This window comes from Microcaecilia unicolor, chromosome 14 (assembly GCF_901765095.1).
Source record: "Microcaecilia unicolor chromosome 14, aMicUni1.1, whole genome shotgun sequence".
Lineage (NCBI taxonomy): Eukaryota > Metazoa > Chordata > Amphibia > Gymnophiona > Siphonopidae > Microcaecilia > Microcaecilia unicolor.
The window spans coordinates 26,085,847-26,107,935 of record NC_044044.1 but is presented as its reverse complement, the minus strand read 5'-3'; the positions used below and the strand labels follow the sequence as shown (position 1 = coordinate 26,107,935).

General features: G+C 41.4%; 3 protein-coding genes across 3 annotated transcripts; all 3 read left to right on the top strand.

Moving 5' to 3' along the window:
* The first annotated feature begins 1,204 nt into the window (after positions 1-1,204).
* Positions 1,205-2,149, top strand: LOC115457210 (olfactory receptor 6Y1-like). Its single transcript, XM_030186636.1, has one exon. It carries the CDS (start codon positions 1,205-1,207, stop codon positions 2,147-2,149), a length of 945 nt encoding a protein of 314 aa, XP_030042496.1.
* Positions 2,150-9,026: 6,877 nt separating this feature from the next.
* LOC115457209 (olfactory receptor 11H4-like) lies at positions 9,027-9,986 on the top strand. Its single transcript, XM_030186635.1, has one exon. It carries the CDS (start codon positions 9,027-9,029, stop codon positions 9,984-9,986), a length of 960 nt encoding a protein of 319 aa, XP_030042495.1.
* Positions 9,987-20,513: 10,527 nt separating this feature from the next.
* Positions 20,514-21,467, top strand: LOC115457208 (olfactory receptor 6M1-like). The gene has a single exon (XM_030186634.1). The coding sequence runs from the start codon at positions 20,514-20,516 to the stop codon at positions 21,465-21,467; it is 954 nt and encodes a 317-aa protein (XP_030042494.1).
* The last annotated feature ends 622 nt before the right edge of the window (positions 21,468-22,089 follow it).

Genomic DNA, 22,089 nt, shown 5'->3' with positions numbered 1-22,089 from the left:
AGGACTGGAAAAGGGTGGATGTGGTCCCTCTCCACAGAAGTGGAAGCAAAGAAGAGGTTGAGAAGTACAAGCTGGCTATTCTGACTGATGTGGTAAGTAAATTGATGGAAGTGTTGGAAAACAGAGGATAGCGCAATTTCTGGAATCGAATGGCCTGCAGGATCCAAAGCAGCATGGTTTAACTAGAGGTAGGTCTGGTAAAGTTTGTCTTTTTACAGTTAATAACATAATTTGCAATGGAGTTGATGCCCTGGAAGAGGTGAATAACAGGAAAGGGATTTGGCAGGGAAGGATAGTTTAGAATGTGGCAGCTAAGGTTTATTGCTAAAAAATGCAGGGTTGTGGATTTGGGATGCAAAAAAATCAAGGGAGCTGTACAGTATAGGGGGGCGAAGTACTTCCGTATGTGAAAGATAAATGGACCTAGGGATGATCGTATCTGATGATCTCAAGGTGGCCAAGCAATTAGAAAAGGTGATGGTGAAAGCCAAAAGGATGCTTGGCTGCATAGAGAGATGACTGTACCTCTAATAAGTCTTTGCTGAGACCTCATTTGGAGTACACGTGGAATTCTGGACACTGCACCTTCAAAAATATGCAGACAGGATGGAGTTGGTCCAGAAGTTGTCTACTAAAATGGTCAGCGGTTTTCATCATAAAGCTTATGGGGACAGACCACTGCAACCTAGTTACTTTGGTGACAATACTCAAAATAAATTGGTTGAATGGCTCCCTCAATCAACTTCCCCTCTTAAGGCAGAAGTCCAGCACCTATATTCTTTCTATTGGGGTTAATACATCAATACCACAGTTTCAGTCACAAGGGGCTGGCAGGTCGTTTGTGAATCTGAGATATTGCTGCACAACCCCTGATGGTAGGAACATGGGTGCTGGACTCCTGTGCCCCTTAGAGGGAGCATTTGTCTTGATCACTCTGCAGGCAGAAGCAACTGCCATCGGTGACTAGAAAGCATTCAATTTTTTTTCCTTGGAGTAGTCTGGCATAGTTCTGTCTGCAAAGAGTGATTTAGAAGAACTAACAATCACCCCAAATAATGGATAAATGAAACCCTAATTTATCGGGAAGGGTTACACAGTTATGTTTTGCAATTTCATAATAAATCTAGCTTCCTGGTTGCAATGCAATGAATATCTGAAGTGTTTGTTTCTTTCCTTTTTTAGTTGCTTTTAAGTGGAATTAATAATGGCAGAGAATGACACGACTGGGGCTGATTTTCTGCTGGTTGGGTTCCTCATGTCTCAAAAGCAAGGGGTCATAGCCTTCACCATCTTCCTATTTATTTACACTGTTACTATAATGGCCAATATTCTGATAATCGTGCTGGTAAGGATGGATCAAAGTCTTCACAAGCCCATGTACTTCTTCCTCAGTAACTTTTCCTTCTTGGAAATCTGGTATATCACTACAATAGTCCCCAAAATGCTGGCTGATATTCTAAGCAAGAGAAGATTAATCTCTCACAATGGATGTATCACCCAGTTGTACTTCTTCTTTGTCTTTGGTGCCATGGAGAACCTTCTACTGGGCGTGATGGCCCTTGACAGATTCTTGGCCATCTGCTACCCACTACATTATCCAATTTTCATGAATGATAGAACATTTGTCCAATTGACCGGTGGCTGTTGGGTGTTCAGCTGTGTGTCTCTGTTACTGCCTGCAGTTTCCATGTATCAATTGTCCTTCTGTGGACCTCTTGTAATAGATCATGTCTTTTGTGATTTTTCTCCTTTGATGAAATTGTCTTGCAAGAGAAATTCCTTAAGTGAAGTCTCTTTTACTATCATATCTTGGATTGTGATTCTGTGCTGCTTTTTCCTGATAATGATGTCTTATATTTTCATTATTGTGACCATCCTGAGGATGTCGTCTACTGCAAGAAGACAGAATGCCTTCGCCACCTGTGCTTCTCACTTGATGGTAGTTCTCATTTATTATGGGTCTGCAATGTTCATATACATCCGACCACCAGGTCATGAATCATTTCCTTTTGATAAAGTGTTGTTTGTTTTCTGCGTTGTGGCAACCCCACTGATGAACCCTATTATCTACAGCCTGAGGAACCAGGAGGTGAAGACAGCCATGAAGAGGATGATAGCCAGGCTCAAAGTATTGAGAAGCCCAGTTTAGATAGGTTGAAGATATTGGAACTGAGACGTCCAGGTGGGGTTATGTGCCATACCCTTTGAATTTTACAAAAGGCTCGGCTGAACATGGAACCTTTTGTAAAATATGTATCAGGACCTGCATAAGTGTATGTGTATTAGGCCCAAAAGAGAGGCAAAAGAAATTTGGGCTTGGATGCTAGATTTGCACACAAGAAACAATTATTGACATTAATTGGCACTAATTAAGACTTATGCTTTGATTTTCCAATACACTATCCTATAAAATTGTGCACCAAAGGGGGCCTGGCCAAGGGAAGGGCATGGGTGGGTCAGGAGCCTTCCCAAAATTTAGGCGCAGTGTTATAGAATCATTTAGGCGCCCGACTGCCATTGGTTGCACACCAGCGTTTACACCAGTTTTTAGAAGGTGTAAGTCCTTACCCAAGGTGACAAAGAGCTACAGTGGGATTTGAACCATCTTGTCCCTAGTTCTCAGCCTGCTGCTCCAATCATTAAGTGACATCTTCACTGCTTTCTAAAGGACTTCTCTAGTGACCTGGAAATTTTAAAGTAAGGCACTTATATGGATGGCACTCACTGCTGATTGTAGAAATGTTGTTGAATATTGAACCCAAGGACTACATGGGGAGGAGGTGGAGAGGGTGGAAGGAAAGATACTTTCCTTCTATGTGTTGTGGACATGTCTATCTGCATGTAAGATTTACATACAGATAGACACATCCACAACAATGATTCTTCAAGGCCTATCACCTGAATACCTCACAACACTAATAGATCTTCCCCTGAGGAACACCATAGTAGACACTCGCAACTTTCTGACTCTCCATCACCTATATCACAAAGGAATTTGATACACATCTATATACTCCTCCTGTTTTTCATATATTTCAACCAAAATCTGGAATACCCTACCATCTAAGGTCAGAAATATCACCTACTTCCTAATCTTTCAGAAAATGCTAACAGAGAATCTGTTCAGTCAATTTCATCAATGACTCAGAAAAATAATATCAAAATTCACAACTGTTTCCCTTTCTGAACCTCCTCCCCACCCTACCGGACTTCAGATTCCCACATCGCTTCTCTAAGTTCACTCTTGTCACCCATCATTCCTCTTACTGGATGACACATGTGAAATTCAACCTAATGCCCCAGAATTGTCCCTTACCCTCCTCCATTTACCATCCCCCTCTAAAGTTTTTCAACTGTTACTCTTACCCCTATCTGCGGAATGTTGTAAAACGTTTACAAGTATGTGCAAAGTTGCAAGGTTCGATTTTCATGTCTTCTAGATGATAATTTGTAAAATATCAGCCAATGTTATGTGTACGTTTACACACACTGTTTATCGGTTATATGTAAGCAACTATTTACTCTTGTTCTGTGTAAGCCACATTGAACCAAACATGCTTTGGGATAATGCGGGATATAAAAATAAATAAATGAAATGAAAATTTACCACAGCAAAGCACAGTTGGGGAAGATGGATTTTTATTTCATCTAGCCACTTGATTGATGGAATACCTTTCTTGGACTTTACAATAAACATAATCATAATTACTTTGTTGATTAGATAGTAAGAGTCCTTGAGGAAATTGTAGGAATGATAAATACCCAAGGAAGAGATACTCTGGTGTATAGGAGTTAAGAAAAAGAACTGCATGTCCTTCTAAACCTTGTTATAACACAGGAAGACAAAGAGAGAGAGAGAGAGAGAAATATGAAAGTGACTTATCCATGGTCACTCGAAGAGTGGCAGAGTCATGCATTTCAGGTGGCACGCAGGGAACTAGACCTTATATACTAGGTATTGTTCTCATGGACAAGAATTAGAAGAATCTTCACTCTATAGGCCCCCCCGAAGTAACTTGTATAAGGTTACACAAAACAAAACCTTAATAACTGAGAAATCACTCTTTGCCTACTAGAGAAATTCTCTTCTTTACGTTGAATGTTTAAGGCCCTGGAAGAATGAAGAAGTTTCTATGAAATGTAAGTATTCGAATCTATTTATTTTGCTTTCCTCCTTTTAGGTGTGATGATTGTCATTGGGGATTATGGATGCCTATTGAATTAGATTTTCACTTCTTCAGCAGATTACTCATTTTGAACATCTTTGCTGGACATTGCTTCACTGCAAAATTAAAAAGACGCATTACTAAGTCCTGTCCTCCACCGTCCTCCATGAATCTCCAAGTCTTCATTTAGTAAATGGTTATTTGGTTTGCAAGCTGAATATTGGTGCTGATTCTCAGGGTTCTCCTCTTCTTTGAGCATTCTGGGTATCCACTATTGGTTTTAATCATTTGAATGCCTTGAATTTTGAATATGAATTTCTTGGCATTATTATCAATTAAACTGTTTTAAATGTTATCTCTAGAACGTTCTATCCCTATTTTTTTTGTACTTCTATTCTGCCACTCTAAAGAGCTTGATCTTGGAGGAGTACATGCATATACTATTTATCAAAACATTCAGTAACTGACATTCATATAAAATGGTATAAAATAAATAAAAAATATATAAAATCATCATACCATGACATATTTAAAATGGTGTGTCTAGCTTCTTATTGCTTAATGAAATAGTAAAATATAAACAGCACAAATAGCCATCACATAAAAAAATGTTAATTTTGCGAAGACGGCAAAAAGGAGAGTTAGATATTTTCTCCAGGGGTGGTCACCTACACTTGAATTCATTTCAGAGCTTCATTTCATTTGAAAGAGACTTGCCTCCTGTGCATTCAGATTATGGGGGTATTTAAATGTCTCTATCCTGTCTCCACTCTCCCACCTTTCTTCCAAAGTAGACTTTGAGATCTTTACATCTGCCCCAATGTGTTTTAAGATGAAAATCTCTGACCATTTTAGTAGCCATCCTTTGGAAGGACTCCATCCTTTTTAAAGGTACAGTCTCCAAAATTTACACAGTACTCTAAATGGGGTCTCACCACAGACTTATGCAGAGACAGTATCACCTCCTTTTTCCTGCTGGCTATTCCATTCTCCACTGATGGTTCCAGTGTAAGGAGTGATGCACTTCTGTGCTCAAACCAAGAGTAAGACTTGGAGATAATCATGTCTGATAATCTTAAGGTGGCCAACCAAGTATTAAAGATGATGGCAAAAGCAAGCAAGATGCTTAGGTGCATAGGAAGAGAAATAGCCAGCAGGCAAAAGGAGGTGATAACGCCTCCATATGAATCTCTTGTGAGACCTCTGACTGTAAAACCTTAATTGTAGAATCCAGTAAACCAACTGCATGGCATTATAGTAATTCAAGGCCGACAAACAAGTACAGTAAAACCTCGGTTTTCGTTGACTTCGGTTATTGTCGATTTTTTTCCGCAGAAAATTTGTCTCAGTTTTCGTCGGTTGCGTTGGATTTCGACGGCGGGCCCACGTGAACTTGCTGCTAAGTTTGCGAAAACAAAGGGCGATCCATGCGTTCTCCTGCTCAGTGCTAATACTACAATTACATGTACGTGATTACTGCGTATACAGTATTCGGTGTAATGTGTTTATTTGGCGTTTTTCAGTTTCAAATCTCATTGCCTCAGTTTTCGTCGGTTTCGGATTTTGCCGATTGTTTTCGGACAGATTATCGACAAAAACCGAGATATCACTGTACTTGTATCGTTGCTTGAAAATTGGCTTTCTTAGCTTATGTAATGTTTTTAATTTGAAAAACAAAAAAGCCTGTAAATTAATTTCTTAACCTGTGGCTTTATCATCAATTGTGCGTAGAGTATTGCACCAGGGAACATACCTACATCTTGACCAGAACAGAACAATCATTATTCACAACAGAAGAAGGAACTGAAGCCACCAAGTCCTTACAACTGTTAGTGGCTCTTTAAAAATTCAGCGCAAGCCGATTAGCAGTACCAGGACTGCGCTTAAAAAACAGCTGGAAAAAAAAGTCAATTTCATCTGCTAAGGGTAATTCATCATTTATAAAAATTACAAAATCATTCCCAGAAAGAGGATAACTGACCTGAAAAGTTTTAAAATTGCACATAGTGGATACAACTAAATATCAAATAATTCTGGTGAAAGAGAAGATCCCTATGGAATGAAAACGTTAAGCACCTCCATCCTAAGTTTGCAAGTTTATTATTACTACTACTTATCATTTCTATAGCGCTACTAGACGTACACAGCGCTGTACACTTGAACATGAAGAGACAGTCCCTGCTTGACAGAGCTTACAATCTAATTAGGACAGACAAACAGGATAATAAGGAATAAGGACAAAGAGTAGCAAGATTCTGGAATCCCAAAGAGTAGCAACATTCCGGAATCCCAAAGATTAGCAAGATTCTGGAACTCCAAAGTAAAGAATCCGGAACCCCAAAAAGTAGCAAGATTCCGTGCAGAATCCCAAAGAGTAGCAAGATTCTGGAATTCCAAAGACTACTACTGCTACTACTTATCATTTCTATAGCGCTACTAGACATACGCAGCGCTGTACACTTGAACATGAAGAGAGAGTCCCTGCTCGACAGAGCTTACAATATAATCAGGACAGACAAACAGGACAAATAAGGGATAAGGGAAAAATGTTGATATACTATTCAAGGAAAGTCTAGACAGGGGAGCAAAGAAGCACAGCAAACATATACATACACAATATACAATATAAAGCATACACAATATACAAAATAGATCCCAGAAGTTCCTAAGGAGTCACTCCCGGGCAAGGGAGGCAAAACAGGCCCTTAGGTCAAGAACCAAAAGCAGCTGTAAACAAAATAGAGTTTTCAGTTGTTTCTTAAAAGAACACAGAGTCAACTTTTGCCAAACGTTTGCAGGTAAGGCATTCCAAAGCACAGGTCCACAAACCATAAGCAGCCAGTTATGAACAGTTTGTAGGGCTCTCCCTCAAGGGAGCGGGACAACCAGAAGGTTCTGAGAAGAGGACCTAATGCTTGGATGCTGACAATGGTTAGTGAGAAAAAATGAAGACCAAGTTAGAACTGCCTGACCAACCTCAATTTCTTGTAGCCTTTTCCATGATATAGGTTGAGCAATAATATCAAAAGCTACTGATATATTTAAAAATGCCATCTATCTAAAAATAGACTGTTAGGTCTATTGAAAACATACTGAAAGAATCAAACATTTCACGCAAGCAAAATGGCTGCTCTGTGATTCTTTCGAAAACTATACTGATGGAGATCTAGGGGCCCTTTTACTAAGCCACGTAGGCACTACCATGAGGCCTGGGCTGTAATTTTGTTTTTTACGTGCGTCCACTACGCGTGCAGGAAAATAATTTTTATTTTCCTGCGCACAGTGGAAACTGTGCTATAATTATCATTCTACGCGCATAGATGATGTCATGTCCCCTACCTCAACGCAAGCGGCGTCCTCGGGCTGCGCAGGGACACGTCGACACACACACTTGACTGGCACAGCCTTGAGCCATGTGTGTGTGGTTCTTTTCTGGCTGCAGGTTCCTTGATTGCTTTGCTTCCATGCACCTGGCTCTGCTCTCTCTCTCTCTCTGCCTGGCTTCCAGGCTCCTTGATTGCTTTGCTTCCACCCACCTGGCTCTGCTCTTCCTCTGCCTGGCTTTCCTTGCTTCTCTCCTATTGGTCTTCCGGTTCCTCCTTCCCCTGCTCTTGTCCTATGGCTGTGCCCCTTCTCCCTGCTAATGTCAGACGCCAGCACTTTATCAGCTGAGCTCTCCATAGACTCCTTGCTTCGGCTTCTACTTTGGTAGGTGTTACTTGCTCAGTAGTGTGCTTCTCCTCTACTTTGTTCTTCATTACTGACTCTGCCTGTAGCTGGATTACTCTCGTGTCTGCTGCCTGCCTACTGGCTCTGCCTGTACCTGGATTACTCTTGTATCTGCTGCCTGCCTACTGACGCTGCCTGTACCTGGATAACTCTCTTGCCTGCTGCCTGTCTGGCCGTCATGTTCATCCCCCGCTTCTTGCTCCACCTCGTAAGCCCTGCAGGTCACCCGCACCTAGGGGCTCAACCTCTGGGGAACGGCAGTCAGCGCAGGTGAAACCTGGGCTTGGCAGCGCTCTACTTGGTACAAGAATTCACAGGTCTGACGGATGATTACCACATGGTTACCATATGAGACCTTACTGCTAAGTCAATGGTTGGTGGTAAATGGACACGTGCCAATTTTTATTTTGCCGCACGTCCATGTTCGGAAAAAATAAAAAAAGGCCTTTTTTTACACGCATCTACACTAGCGCAGCCCATTTTTCGGCGCACCTTATTAAAAGGACCCCCTAATGCATTAATAGAATCAGAAAATCCTGTAGTTGACTTATTACAGTTGCTCAAGAACCTTGGCCAAAGAAAGTAAATTAGAAATTAGTCTATAATCATTGAGATCAGAAATATTTCTAGTGAGATCTCTCATGATGGGACTGCCCAAGGCACATTTCTCTGAATTGGGAATGTCCCCTTGAGTTAATGAACAAATAAACATTTCATGTAACGATAAACTTATAGTATCACCTAGATGAAGTTAGCTGGATTTTCATGGATTATCACTTCTATCTGGCTAACTCTTTGACATGCTCCTGGACAGAATTTTGTCCCTTCTTCATTTATTCAGATAACATTTGACTAGATGTCAAGATGACCAATCAAATGTAAATCATCGAGTGGGCCACAAATTTAAAAGCAAATGCTTTACTTGATTAATTCCCCAAATTAACTAGATGAGTTGACTCTTTAAGACTTTGAAAGCATTTGACTTTCTGATTTTGCTAATACGTACTCAAATTATACTTCTGTCATACTGGATCACATGTCAGAGTTATAGCAATTTGAAAATGTTGAAATAATTTTCAGTAATAACTTTGAAATAATATTTGTTTAGCAAATGTACTCTAGGGTTTACTGATGGAAGAGAATGACACCACGGGGACAGATTTCCTGCTTGCCGGGTTCCCCATGACTTGGGAACAAGAGGTCATTGCTTTCTTCGTCTTTCTATTCATCTATGTTTTAACTGTCCTGTCCAACATCCTTATCATTGCGCTGGTGAGAGTAGACCGATGCCTCCACAAACCCATGTACTTCTTCCTAAGTAATTTCTCTTTCTTGGAAATATGGTACATTTCTTGCACCATCCCCAAAATGTTGTCTGACTTTCTGAGCAAGAAAAAATCAGTTTCTAAAAACGGATGCATTGTGCAGTTCTACTTCCTCTTTTTCTGTGGGGCCATGGAGAATCTTCTTCTGTCTGTGATGGCCTTTGACAGGTTTATTGCTATTTGCTATCCCCTGCGCTATCCAGCTGTTATGAACGATACCACGTGTTCCCGGTTGGCTGGTGGCTGCTGGATTACTAGCTTTTTGATCATGCTGTTGCCTGCAGTTCCTATGTCTCAGCTGCCATTTTGTGGACCTTTTATAATTGACCATGTCTTCTGTGACTTTGCACCTCTTCTGAAACTGTCATGCATAAGAAACTCCTTGAGTGAAATTTCCTTCCTCTTTCTCGCTTGGGTTGTTCTTCTAGGCTCTTTCGTTTTGATCATGATATCTTATGTTTTCATTATCTCGACTATTGTGAAAACGTCCTCTGGCTCAGGGAAACAGAATGCCTTTACCACCTGTTCCTCCCATCTCCTCGTGGTTTTCCTTTATTACGGGACGGTGCTTTTCATTTATGTCCGGCCATCAGCCCAAGCTACATTTGATGTGGACAAAGTGGTATCTGTTTTCTATTGTATGGTCACCCCACTGTTGAACCCTCTGATCTACAGCCTGAGGAACCAAGACGTGAGGTCAGCCCTGAAAAGGATGATCATTAAACTAAGAGGGCTGAAGAGGAAAGAGAGTATGTCCTCTTTGTGAGTCTTTTCCAGTGTTCAGGAACGTTGTTCTAATAAAATGTTGAAAATAAAGGGGTTTCAAACATCTAATTAAAAGTAAAACATTTTGCATTTCTGGAGTTTGCATTTTTAATCAATATTACAAATATTCTTTCCTTAAATTTGCAGTATTAAAAGATATTTCTCTATTTCCTTGGTAATTAAAAAAAACATTTATGGTGGTATATCTTATTTGGCTACATTTTATTTTTAAATATATCATGTGGGCAGATCTAAAAGTGGGCACCTCGATTTCGGTGCCCCCAATGCTGTGCAGTGAGAGCCTGGGCACACAGGTTTGTTATCAAATACTAGTGTAACCCAATATCTCGGGCACGAGTTATATGTAGAATCCAGGGGTTCATGTGTAAATGAGAGGGGGTGTACACAGGGGTCGAGCATAGGTGTGGCACCCAACTCAAGCCTAACATATGGAACACTGTCAGTTACATTTATGCGACCCAAATTATGCCATGTCTTTAGCTGGTGTAACTCTGACTGTGTAAATGTAAGGAATGCCAATGCCCAGTTATACGAGTATTTACTACTACTACTTATCATTTCTATAGCGCTACTAGACGTACGCAGTGCTGTACACTTGAACATGAAGAGACAGTCCCTGCTCGACAGAGCTTACAATCTAATTAGGACAGACAAACAGAACAAATAAGGGATAAGGACAAAGAGTAGCAAGATTCTGTGCGGAATCCCAAAGAGTACGAAGATTCCGGAATCCCAAAGAGTACGAAGATTCCAGAATCCCAAAGACTATTACTACTTATCATTTCTATAGCGTTACTAGATGTACGCAGCGCTGTACACCTGAACATGAAGAGACAGTCCCTGCTCAACAGAGCTTACAATCTAATTAGGACAGACAAACAGGACAAATAAGGGATAAGGACAAAGAGTAGCAAGATTCTATGTGGAATCCCAAAGAGTAGCAAGATTCCGGAATCCCAAAGACTATTACTACTTATCATTTCTATAGCGTTACTAGATGTACGCAGCGCTGTACACCTGAACATGAAGAGACAGTCCCTGCTCGACAGAGCTTACAATCTAATTAGGACAGACAAACAGGACAAACAAGAGATAAGGGAATATTAAAGTGAGGATGATAAAATAAGGGTTCTGAACAAGTGAATAAGGGTTAGGAGTTAAAAGCAGCATCAAAAAGGTGGGCTTTTAGCTTAGATTTGAAGACGGCCAGAGATGGAGCTTGACGTACCGGCTCAAGAAGTCTATTCCAGGCATAATAATGGAATCTAGCTCACATCACATGGCATCAGGGGAGCCTAAATGGAAGATCCCACTTGTAAAATTGCTCTTTGTGCATGAATTTGCATGCACTGTCATACCAGCGAGGGAACGGATGCCTCAGCTTTTGCATTAACCCCCTAATTCTGTAAAAGATGTCAAAAATTGTTCATGTAAAATTTGGGCATGTGCCTAATTTGCACACACAATTTCATTAATAATAGTTGGCTTTTTAACAAGCAGTTATTGGCACTAATTCAATTTAATTGAACTTTACACACGTAAATTTAAGTGTGGGATCTGCACCTAAATTTTATGAGCAATTTGAAAAAGGGGGCACGGAAAAGGGAAGGCTCATGGGTGGAATGGGGGTGTTCCTAAAATTCATGTGTGTTGTTATAGAATAATGGGGATATGCACCTAATGTAGCCATGGAGTGGAGGAGTGGCCTAGTGGTTAGAGCACCGGTCTTGATATCCAGAGGTGGTTGGTTCAAATCCCGCTGCTGCTCCTTGTGATCTTGGGCAAGTCACTTAACCCTCCATTGCCTCAGGTACAAACTTAGATTGTGAGCCCTCCTGGGACAGAGAAATAGCCAGAGCGCCTGAATGTAACTCATCTTGAGCTACTACTGTAAAAGGTGTGAGCTAAATATAAATAAATAATGTTATATGTGCTCTATGTTTCAGTGGGTGTAAATGGCCATGTCTCAAGTAAGGCTCAATTCCTAGGCATAAGTGCTATTCTGTAAACCACACCTAACTTTAAGCGTGATATAGAAGTGAATCAATTTTTTACTCATTCCAAAAGTACAAAGGCTAGGGGACACTTGATGAAGTTACATGGAAATACTTTGAAAGCAAATAGGAGGAAATACTTTTTCACTCAACGAATAGTTAAGCTCTGGAACTCTTTGCCGGAGGATGTGGTAACAGTGGTTATCCTAGTGAATATGCATGAGGCTGGGCACTCCTGAATTAATCCCTGAATGCTTAGCACGCTTTATTGAAAGGGCCTCTAAGTTAACAATATTTATACATTGTCAGCTAGCACCCCTCCGTGCTGTCCGCTCTTGCTTCGACACCTCTCTGTGCTGTCCGCGCTCCGCTCAACACCTCTCTGTGTGGACTGCGCACCTCTGAGCACCTCTCCGAGCTGTCCTTCTTCGCCCACACAATTGGGGCTAATCCATCTCCTCAACGGACCTGTTCCGGCTCACTTGCACAAAAGCAATTCACAGTACTGTTTATTCTGCAGAGCACTTTTATTTCAGAGCCCCACCAGCAGGCGCATAGAGTATGCGCTGTATTCCAGCTGCTGGTCTCTGTACAACTTACTTCCCTTCTTCTTCCCCTCTCCCAACAAGCCCCAACAGTTCCCAAAAGTTCAGTCTTGCAACTCCAAACCCACTTGCAATAGACCTTTGAGTCAGTCAGTTCCTCTACTCACTTTCTCCTACTGCCTAGGAGATAGAGGCATTTTCTCCTCCCTCACTTGTCAGACACCAACACTCTGACAACCTCCCACTGAAAATGTCCAGACTGACCTTCTTCATGTAATTACCCTCTGTCCTGAGCAGAAGAACTCCATTTGCTCTTGTTCAGCTTCTTTCATGGCATTTTCACAGTTCTCCTCTAGCTCAATCTCCTCCCACTCCATGGAGTCTTCCCCCCCCCTCTCTCCCAGGTGCTGCTCCTCCACTTGATTGTCCTCCATCTCCCAATCACCTGCTGGCCTTTCTGCCTGCTGGGAGTTGGAGTGCTGTCCCTCCTGTTCCCTCCTCCCTTGCAAGTGCTGCTGGGTTCTGTAGTTCACTTCCTTTCTTGCAAGTCTCCTACCCCCTTTCCCCGGCAGAGAGTGATCTTCCTTTCTAGGCCTACTGCCCCTGTCAGCTCTTCTCTGCCTTCCCTCTACCTCCTCCTTACAACATATAAATACTAAAATGGAAGGGTTTTGGTATTGTGTTTTAGGTGATTGCCTTGTGAGCATGAAGAATTTGGATAACCCCTGTACATAAACAAGATTTATTTGGTTGGGACCAGGGCTGTGACTGGAATCCACCAGGAGGCCATAAGCAGCTTCAGTCTCTCTACACACTTCCCGCTCTCTCAATAAACCAGTCCACTCCGAAGACTGTTGCTCTGAGCCAAATGTTTTCTAAGTCAAGCCTTTCGTTCAGGCAAAACAAATAGAACATGGCAGAGGCGGATATATGGAAAGAGGCTACAAATGGCAACTGAATCACTTACAATGCCTCTGGTGCATCGTACACCTATCTAGCCATGTCGGGTCGTTTTTAAGCTGTTTTTATTAAAGACTTCCTGAGTGGAGTGGAGGAGTGGCCTAGTGGTTAGGGTGGTGGACTTTGGTCCTGGGGAACTAAGGAACTGAGTTTGATTCCCGGCACAGGCAGCTCCTTGTGACTCTGGGCAAGTCACTCAACCCTCCATTGCCTGCCGCATTGAGCCCGCCATGAGTGGGAACGCGCGGGGTACAAATGTAATAAAAATAAATAAATAAATATCCTCTTCGAGGTGTCCTCACTTCCTTGTCCATTTCTTTCAATCAGCTTCATCTGAGATATTGTGGGATCCTTAGAAACTCTGTGGACTAGGATGGTAAACTCGATTCAGCCCAGTTGATGTTCTTGGGAAATTGTCCAGGTTGCTCTGCTGGAGAACACACATATAGCCTGTCTTTCTGTTCTCCTTGGTTTCTCAGGAGGGATGTAGAGGGTTCCCTGTTCACTCAAGCGTCCAACAAGGTGGATGCTTGAACAACCTTTGCACTTGTATACTCTTGGATCAATCCTAGCCCGTAACATTCCTGCTAAAAGGATGTAAACCTCTGGGACTATATGTTAGAGCTTTAGGCTAGGAGGATTTTCCCCTGGGATATATGATTAGAGGCCAGGAAGGCAGTTGAGCCAAGGAAAGTTTTCAACAATAACTTTGATTGAGGAAAAATAAAAAATCCAATATTTAAGGAAGGAGAAGGTTTTTCAGACCTGTGAAGATATACTCCACTGAGTATAAAGCCTATCTAAGTCGGAATGTTGGTGGTCACATCCTAGATTTAGTTGTTACCCGTTCAACCTCAACGGAAACGGATGGAAATGGCCCAGCATTGACTATCCGGTTTTAGCGCCAACTGCGAGAGTTAGCTGGTCTAAGGTCCCATGGTCTGAATATCGGCCTCCCGTTTTCTAAGAGTATATTATTATATTGAAATTTGTGGGTTTGATCCTAGCACAATTGGGCTGACCTGTCATTCAAATTCAGGAGCGGGAAAACCCCCAGTATTTAAAAGGCTGCCTTGCCTTGCTGATTTATGCCGTTTTTAGATGCTGTCACTGAAAACAGGTAAAAAGTATTCTTTTAAAATAATATGTAGCATTTGTCAGTGTACTATAGCTTTTTTTTTTTTTTTTTTAATACTCCCCCCCCTAATTGGGGCCCCCTAAGCCTTCAGCAACAGTCCCCTGAACTCCCCAGTCCAACCCCCCAAGCCCCCCTACCACAGAAACCTAGCCCTATTCCCTCTTCTCTTCCCACCCCTGTGCCCTACCCAGGAGTCTGCAGAGGTACCAGATCATCCACGGTGGCAGCGGTCCCCCCCCCCGCCGCCAACCAGATTGTCACTTTCTTCAAAATAGTGGCCGTCTCACGATACCACCACTAGGGATGGCGGTACCGCAAGACTACCGCTAGGAGGTCAGGCAACTTTTTGGAGGAGACACTGACCCTGGTGGCAACGGAGAGGGACCGCCGCCATGGACGACCCACTTCCTCTGAGGTACCCCGAATAGGGCACTGGGGGAAGGGAATTCAGATATTCAAACTGGCACCCAGTTATTTTCTGGTTCAGTGGCCATACCCAGATATTCAACGCCAAGAGCTGCACATGCCCTGGTGGGTTAGGTCAGCCAGCAGCTGGAAGCAGCTTAGAAGCCATTTTTACACATGCTGAGAAATATTAAGGATAGCCCAAATGCATCATAGAACCTTGAAACCCTGCTGCTACGTGTTCCAACCCTTGAGCTGCCTGAAGAAACCAGTTCCTTGGTGGTAATAATTCTTTATATTTAAATCTGTTTATTAATTTTACAAAGTGAACATAGAAGTGAACATTTTGCAATACATAAAGAATCTGCAGCAAACTCTTCAATGCAAATCAAAACAATACAGTGCAAGGGCAAAGGGCCTTGTCTCTGATAGCCCCGTACCTATATCCCCGCCTTCTATAAAAGCCCACTATATAAGCACTCCATGCTGCTGATCTTTACTGCTACGCTCAAGCGATGTACTATAGCTTTTTAAGGTAATGCTAGTACACGTTGGTTATGAAAGATCTTTTTTGGTTTGGCAGCTGTTTAAGGGAGTTCCTCATACAGAGGAGATATGGTGGAATTAGAAAAGGTACAGAGAAGGGCGACGAAAATGATAAAGGGGATGGGACAAATTCCCTATGAGGAAAGGCTGAAGTGTCTAGGGCTCTTCACCTTGGAGAACAGATGGCTGAGGGGAGATATGATAGAGATCTATAAAATAATGAGTGGAGTGGAACGGGTAGACGTGAATCGTTTGTTTACTCTTTCCAAAAAATACTAGGACTAGGGGACATGCGATGAAGCTACAAAGTAATACATTTAATACGAATCGGAAATTTTTTTTTCTTCACTCAATGTGTAATTAAGCTCTGGAATTCATTGCCAGAGAATGTGGTAAAGGCGGTTAGCTTAGCGGGGCTTAAAAAGGGTCTGGACGGCTTCCTAAAGGAAAAGTCCATAGACCATTATTAAATTGACTTGGGAAAATCCACTGCTTATTTCTGGGATAAGCAGCATAAAATGTATTGAGTTGTTCTGGGATCTTGCCAGGTATTTGTGACCTGGATTGGCCACTGTTGGACACAGGATGCTGGGCTTGATGGACCTTTGGTCTGTCCCAGTGTGGCAATACTAATGTACATTTCTATATTTTATTTTATGTAGTTAATTGTTCTAACATCCTACATTATCCAAAATAAATTTTAGTTCAATGTGGCTTACAATTAAACAATGAGTAACAGTTTACATATAATTTGAATGAGCTTTTAACATTAATGATTACATAAAGAAATATTTTTTGGACAGGCTTTTAAAGCTTTTCAGAACAGAAGGTAGGAGCTTATGCTTCGGATTTCTTGTGGAATGAGATTCCACCATTTAGATCTTAATCAGTGTATGTCGAAGGAATACTTCAGAGCATTGGGTCTCAAGGGTCCTCTTGAATTGAGGACAAGAAAAAAAAGTTTCTCCAAGGTCCCCAAATCCTCAGATGATAATGTAAGAGGAATGATTTTTAAATAAAGATGGGGAGGGGAGGAGGCTGTATTCTCATGTATTTCAGTGCTCAGAGGTTCATTTGGATGCATAGCACAGCAGCTGTTTCTGCATGGTGAGATAACAAGAAACCCTTCCACTTCACTGCTGTAGCACAAATAAACATCCGTTTACTCATTTTCAAAGGGAGTTATGCACCTAAATCAGCACCTTTGAAAACTGGCTACGGGCAAGAATGTACAGGAAATATACATCTACATTTTGCTATTTAGAAATGCAGCTGTACGGGGTGGGATTAGGATGGAAGAAAAGAGTTAGACCTTGAGCCTAAAGTGGGGTTAAAAATAACAGAGATAAAGGTTATAAAAGTTTGGAGAGGTAAATTTGGGCAACTTTCATTTTTGAACGTTTTGTGTACTATAGCGTCAGTAGAAAGAGCTATGCAATTTTGATGTTTTTCTTGGTCTACAACCTAAAAAATGCAAGATTGCTTTTTTTTTTTCAATTGTGTTTTTCTTGTGAACTTCTCATTGTTGTACTTGTGTTTTCAAGTACTTCTTGTGCACTTGCTTTTTCAATTGTGTACTTCTTATTTTTTTTTGAAGGTGTAACTAGTCCATAGCTGAAGCTGAAATTTCGCAGGTTTATTCGGTTGATATCCCTCTTATCTTGTGGTATAAATAAGTCACGTACTCCGCTTTTGGTATCTTTTTGCTCAGTGGGTCACCATGGGTTGCTGAAGATGTTCAAGTAGGTCATACTTTATGAATACGTTTTCTAAGTATAAACAAATATTTTATTCCTGATATTCAAAAGCACTTTTCCAGGTAACAGCACCTGCTTTCTGGATAGGTGCTACTGGCTGGCTCTTTCCAATAATTTTTAGCAGAATTATAGTCCCATGTATGATAAGACAGATTGGGATAGGCAGGAGAAGGCTTCAACAGCAACTCCAGTAGTTGGGACATAAAGACAGTGCCTGGCGGGCCTCTATGGTCTATGACCCAAAAGCGGCAAAGAAAGACCAGGGTCAATTATTTGTATACCACATTCATTGTTGGTTTAATCATGAATCAAAAATGAGCATGACTGTTTGGCGGACTGGATGGACAGTTCAAGTTTTTTTTTAATCTGCCCTCATCTACTATGCTTCTATGTTACTATGGATAGAAAGTAATTTGGGGGAGAATCAGTTGGAGCTGTGGTAGAATTTGAAAAGGAGATCAATTTCGCAAGCTCTGTGTGGGTTGGTAATTTAAACCTTGAGAAGCTACTGTAGCCACCAAGACCATCGGTGGAGTCCAAGGACGTTTCGGGAGAACTAAAGGGTGGTGTAGTGGCCAACACATCTGCTACTCTCTTTGTAAAGGCCGATGCAAGGTTAGGGGGGAAAGTCTGATTTACCTAGAAACGATAGCATGACACAAAGTCCAGTAAATGCAAAGTAGTAGAATTTGAATTTGGGGAAAGGCAGTCTAGAAGAAATGGAAGCACCTGGTGAGTCTTACCCCTAGGTTGACCCTATTGATCCATGTCAAAAAAGACATTGCAAGCTTGGAGATTTCAGGAAATCTGAATTATGACAATACATAGCACAGGTTAAAATGAGGATGCTATCAAAGTTTTAGTTTTGACAGGAAATCTCATGGTCCTAATCAATCCACCCCCCCCTCCAAAAGGCACAATCGCAGCATCACAGTATGAAGTGAATATTTGCTTCCTGTTCAATATATTTGAAGTGGTTCAGGATTAACGCAAGAAGGGTAGGCGAGTTCTGTAAATACATTCCATGAGAATAACTCCCCTCCTCCTTGCAGTAACAGGCATGCTTTGAAATTCCCAGACCTGCCCACACTTCAGATCCTTTAGAATCAACAACTTCTTATAGCTAGACAAGAGGCAGGAAAGCGATGATTGAAGAAGCCTGAAGCATTGACCAAATCTACAATGGTAAGGTTTAAAGAAAACCTCTGTGTTTGAAAATTAAGGGACATGTTACACTAAGAATGTGTTGTCCTTCTAAAGCATTACACTCCGCAGGTAAAGTTTATTGGATATACCCTTCTTTCAGTGGACTAGACTCAAGGAATACCATTTTTTTACATGGCAGTAATTCTATACCAGCTGAATTACAAGATTGAGAAATTGACCTTTTAAGAAAGCACTTAAAGGTCGACTTGTTCAAGCAAACATTTCCATAAGTAGCAACAACTGATCCCAGACTACTGGTTATACTGATTTCTTGGTTATGGATGGACAGGAACTGAGTGAATTGTATAGCTGATACACATGGACTTGTTCCATTTGTTACAATTCTATGTTATATGAAGTATGTTAATTGTTTATTTTATTGTTAACCACCAAGAATTATAGATTGTACAGACTAGAAATTATTTTATTTATTTATTTGCAGCATTTATATCCCACATTTTCCCACACACTAGCAGGCTCAATGTGGCTTACAATAACCGTATTGGTGAACGCCAAGTACGGTAGGGTTAAACAAATACAATTAAAAAATAGGGTCAGGTAAGGTAGAGGTAAGTGGGTAGAATAAGTGACAAAGAAGAAATAAAATTGTCCTTTGAATCATTGTAGAGACTTCTAAGTAGAATCAGCAGGGTAGGCCTTGCAAAACAAATAGGTCTTTAAAGATCGCCTGAATTCTTGATGGTCACGTATCGTTTTCACTCTCTTTGGTAATGCATTCCACATCTGCGTACCTAAGTATGAGAAATTGGAAGTGTAGGTGGTTTTTTATTTAAGACCAATGCAACTAGGATAGTGAAGGTTAATATAAGTATGAGATGAACTGATTCTATTCCTGTCCGGAAGATTAATTAGATCAATCATATAACCTGGGGCATCACCGTAGATTATCTTGTGGACCAGAGTACAAATCTTATAAATCTTAGTAACTAATTAATTAAGGGAGGCAGTGTTGGTTGACCAGCGTTGACTGGAACAAGGCCTGAGGTGTATTTATTTATTTGGATTTTACTCACACCTTTTTCAGTAGTAGCACTAGCTCAAGGTGAGTTACATTCAGGTACACTGGGTATTTCCCTCTCTGGCTCATAGTCTAATTTTTTATCTGAGGCAATGGAGGGTTAAGGTGCCCTTTTACTAAGCCGTGTAAGTGTCTAGGTGTGCCCAACATGTGCCAAAATGGAGTTACCGCCTGGTTCTTGCAGAAATTTCATTTTTGGCGCCCATCTGAAAAATAATTTTTATTTTCGGATGTGCGTATAGGCCGCTCACCAAGTGGCATTTGATGTGCGTAGGTCATTACTGCCCAGTTACCACGTGAGACTTTACCGCTAGGTCAATGGCTGGCAGTATGGTCTCAGACCCAAAATGGAGTCGTGGCAATTTTCATTTTGCAGCATGTCCATTTTCGGCAAAAATAAAAAAAAAAAAGGCATTTTTTTACAGGTGTGCTGAAAAATGATTCTGTGTGCGCCGAAAACACGTGTCTACACTACCACAGGGCATTTCCAGCGCCCCTTTATAAAACAGCCCCTAAGCGACATGCACAAGATCACGAGAAGCAGCAGCAATATTTAACCCAGCCACCCCTGGATGTTAAGACCAGTGCTCTAACCACTAGGCCACTCCTGCATATGGCAATATGATTTAATGAGCAGCAGAGGAATCGCTAGTGCTAGGAAAATGGGGAAGGCTTGTGAGAGTGTGTGTGTGAATTTTGGGGTAGGGTGAGGTAAAAGGGTTTAGGGATCATGTTTATGGGAGTGAGGCAGCGTTTGTGTATCAGTGAACAATGTCTGTGCTATTAATGGTCTGCAATGTTTCTTGCTCTATCCACGTAGCAGTCTGATATAAGGGTGAGAAAACAAATGTTTCCTGATTTCTTATTATTTCTTAAGAGTCTCATTCCTTCTACAGACTCAACTGTAAAGACAAGTAATGAGGAACCGCAGTGCTCAGATCAGTTTCCAGCTCCTGGGTTTCTCCATCATCCCTCAGCTCCAGGTCATGTTGTTCTTCATCTTTCTCGCCATCTACATTCTGACAGTGTTGGCCAACATCACCATTATCATGCTGGTGAGAGTAGATCACCGCCTGCACTCGCCCATGTACCTACTACTTGGCCACCTGTCCTTCCTTGAGATCTGGTACACATCCACCATTGTTCCTAAACTGCTCGCTAACCTGATGCAGAATAAAACCATTTCGTTGCCCGGGTGTCTTACACAGATCTATTTTTACTTCTCCCTAGGTTCTACTGAGTTTTTTCTCCTAGGGCTCATGGCTGTTGACCGCTACTTAGCCATTTGCAATCCCCTACATTATGCAATCATTATTAATGGAAGGGTCTGTCTTCAGGCCACAACAGCCTGCTGGTCAGTGGCCTTTGTGGCTGTTTTCTTCTTGGTGATCTTGATCTCCCAGCTACCCTTTTGTGGCACTGAAGTCAATCACTTCTTCTGTGACATTCCACCTCTGCTGAGATTATGCTGTCTGGACACTCAGGTGGTGGAAAAAGTTGTGTTTCTCTTTGCTTGCTTTATCATTCTCAGCTCCTTCCTGGTCACTATTATTTCTTATGTCTTCATCATCTCCACCATCTTGAAAATTTCTTCCACCAAAGGTAGACATAAAACTTTCTCCACTTGTGCTTCCCATTTTACGGTGGTGGTCATACTGTATGGCACAGTCATCTTTATCTATGTGAGGCCTAGTGTAGCCTATGCCCTGGACATCAACAAAGTCGTTGGGTTGTTGAACACTGTAGTGACACCACTGTTGAATCCTATCATCTACTGTCTGAGGAATAAAGAGGTGAAAGAAGCTCAGAAGAAACTGCTGAAAAAGCTCGCACATCTCTCCTGGAAGGGGACAACCCACCCCATAACATGAGGCAATTGGTGGTAAAATGCAGGAAGTAGATGTTTAACTAATCCGTTGGAAGATACTAATTTTCCTTTTCTGCGGTTCTAGCCCTTTAAATTCATGGACTTTTTCGTAAACTAACCTCATGATGGACGTACAATTTTTAGTTTAGTTTATAGACAGATGAATCCAACTGGAGTGACACAATAACGTTGGCCAGGGAACACGTATGATGCATTTCATTTGTTCATTATACAAAGAAGCAGTGAATTTTATTTGTAATCAAAATTGACTTTAATGATTAGGGGCAACATTGTGAGTTTATCATTGAACTATCAACATTTTCCTTTGGGTGTAACCACAGTCAGCAACATCATTGCATGTTGGACATCATAAAGGGGCCAAGTTCAGATACAAAAGAAACACCTAAATGTTTTATACAATTTCATATGGTTTTTTTTTGGAAAATGTAATGAAGTGTTAATAAAATGTGTCTATTTGTATCATTTTCTTATCAGACAGGAGGGGTTTTGCATGTATCACGTAGCAACCAGATAAGCCAAAGCGGTTTATCTCCTGGAAGTTTGGAATATTTGAAATAAATAAATAAAAAAAACCCAAGACAGCTCTGAGGATTTGGGAATAGTAC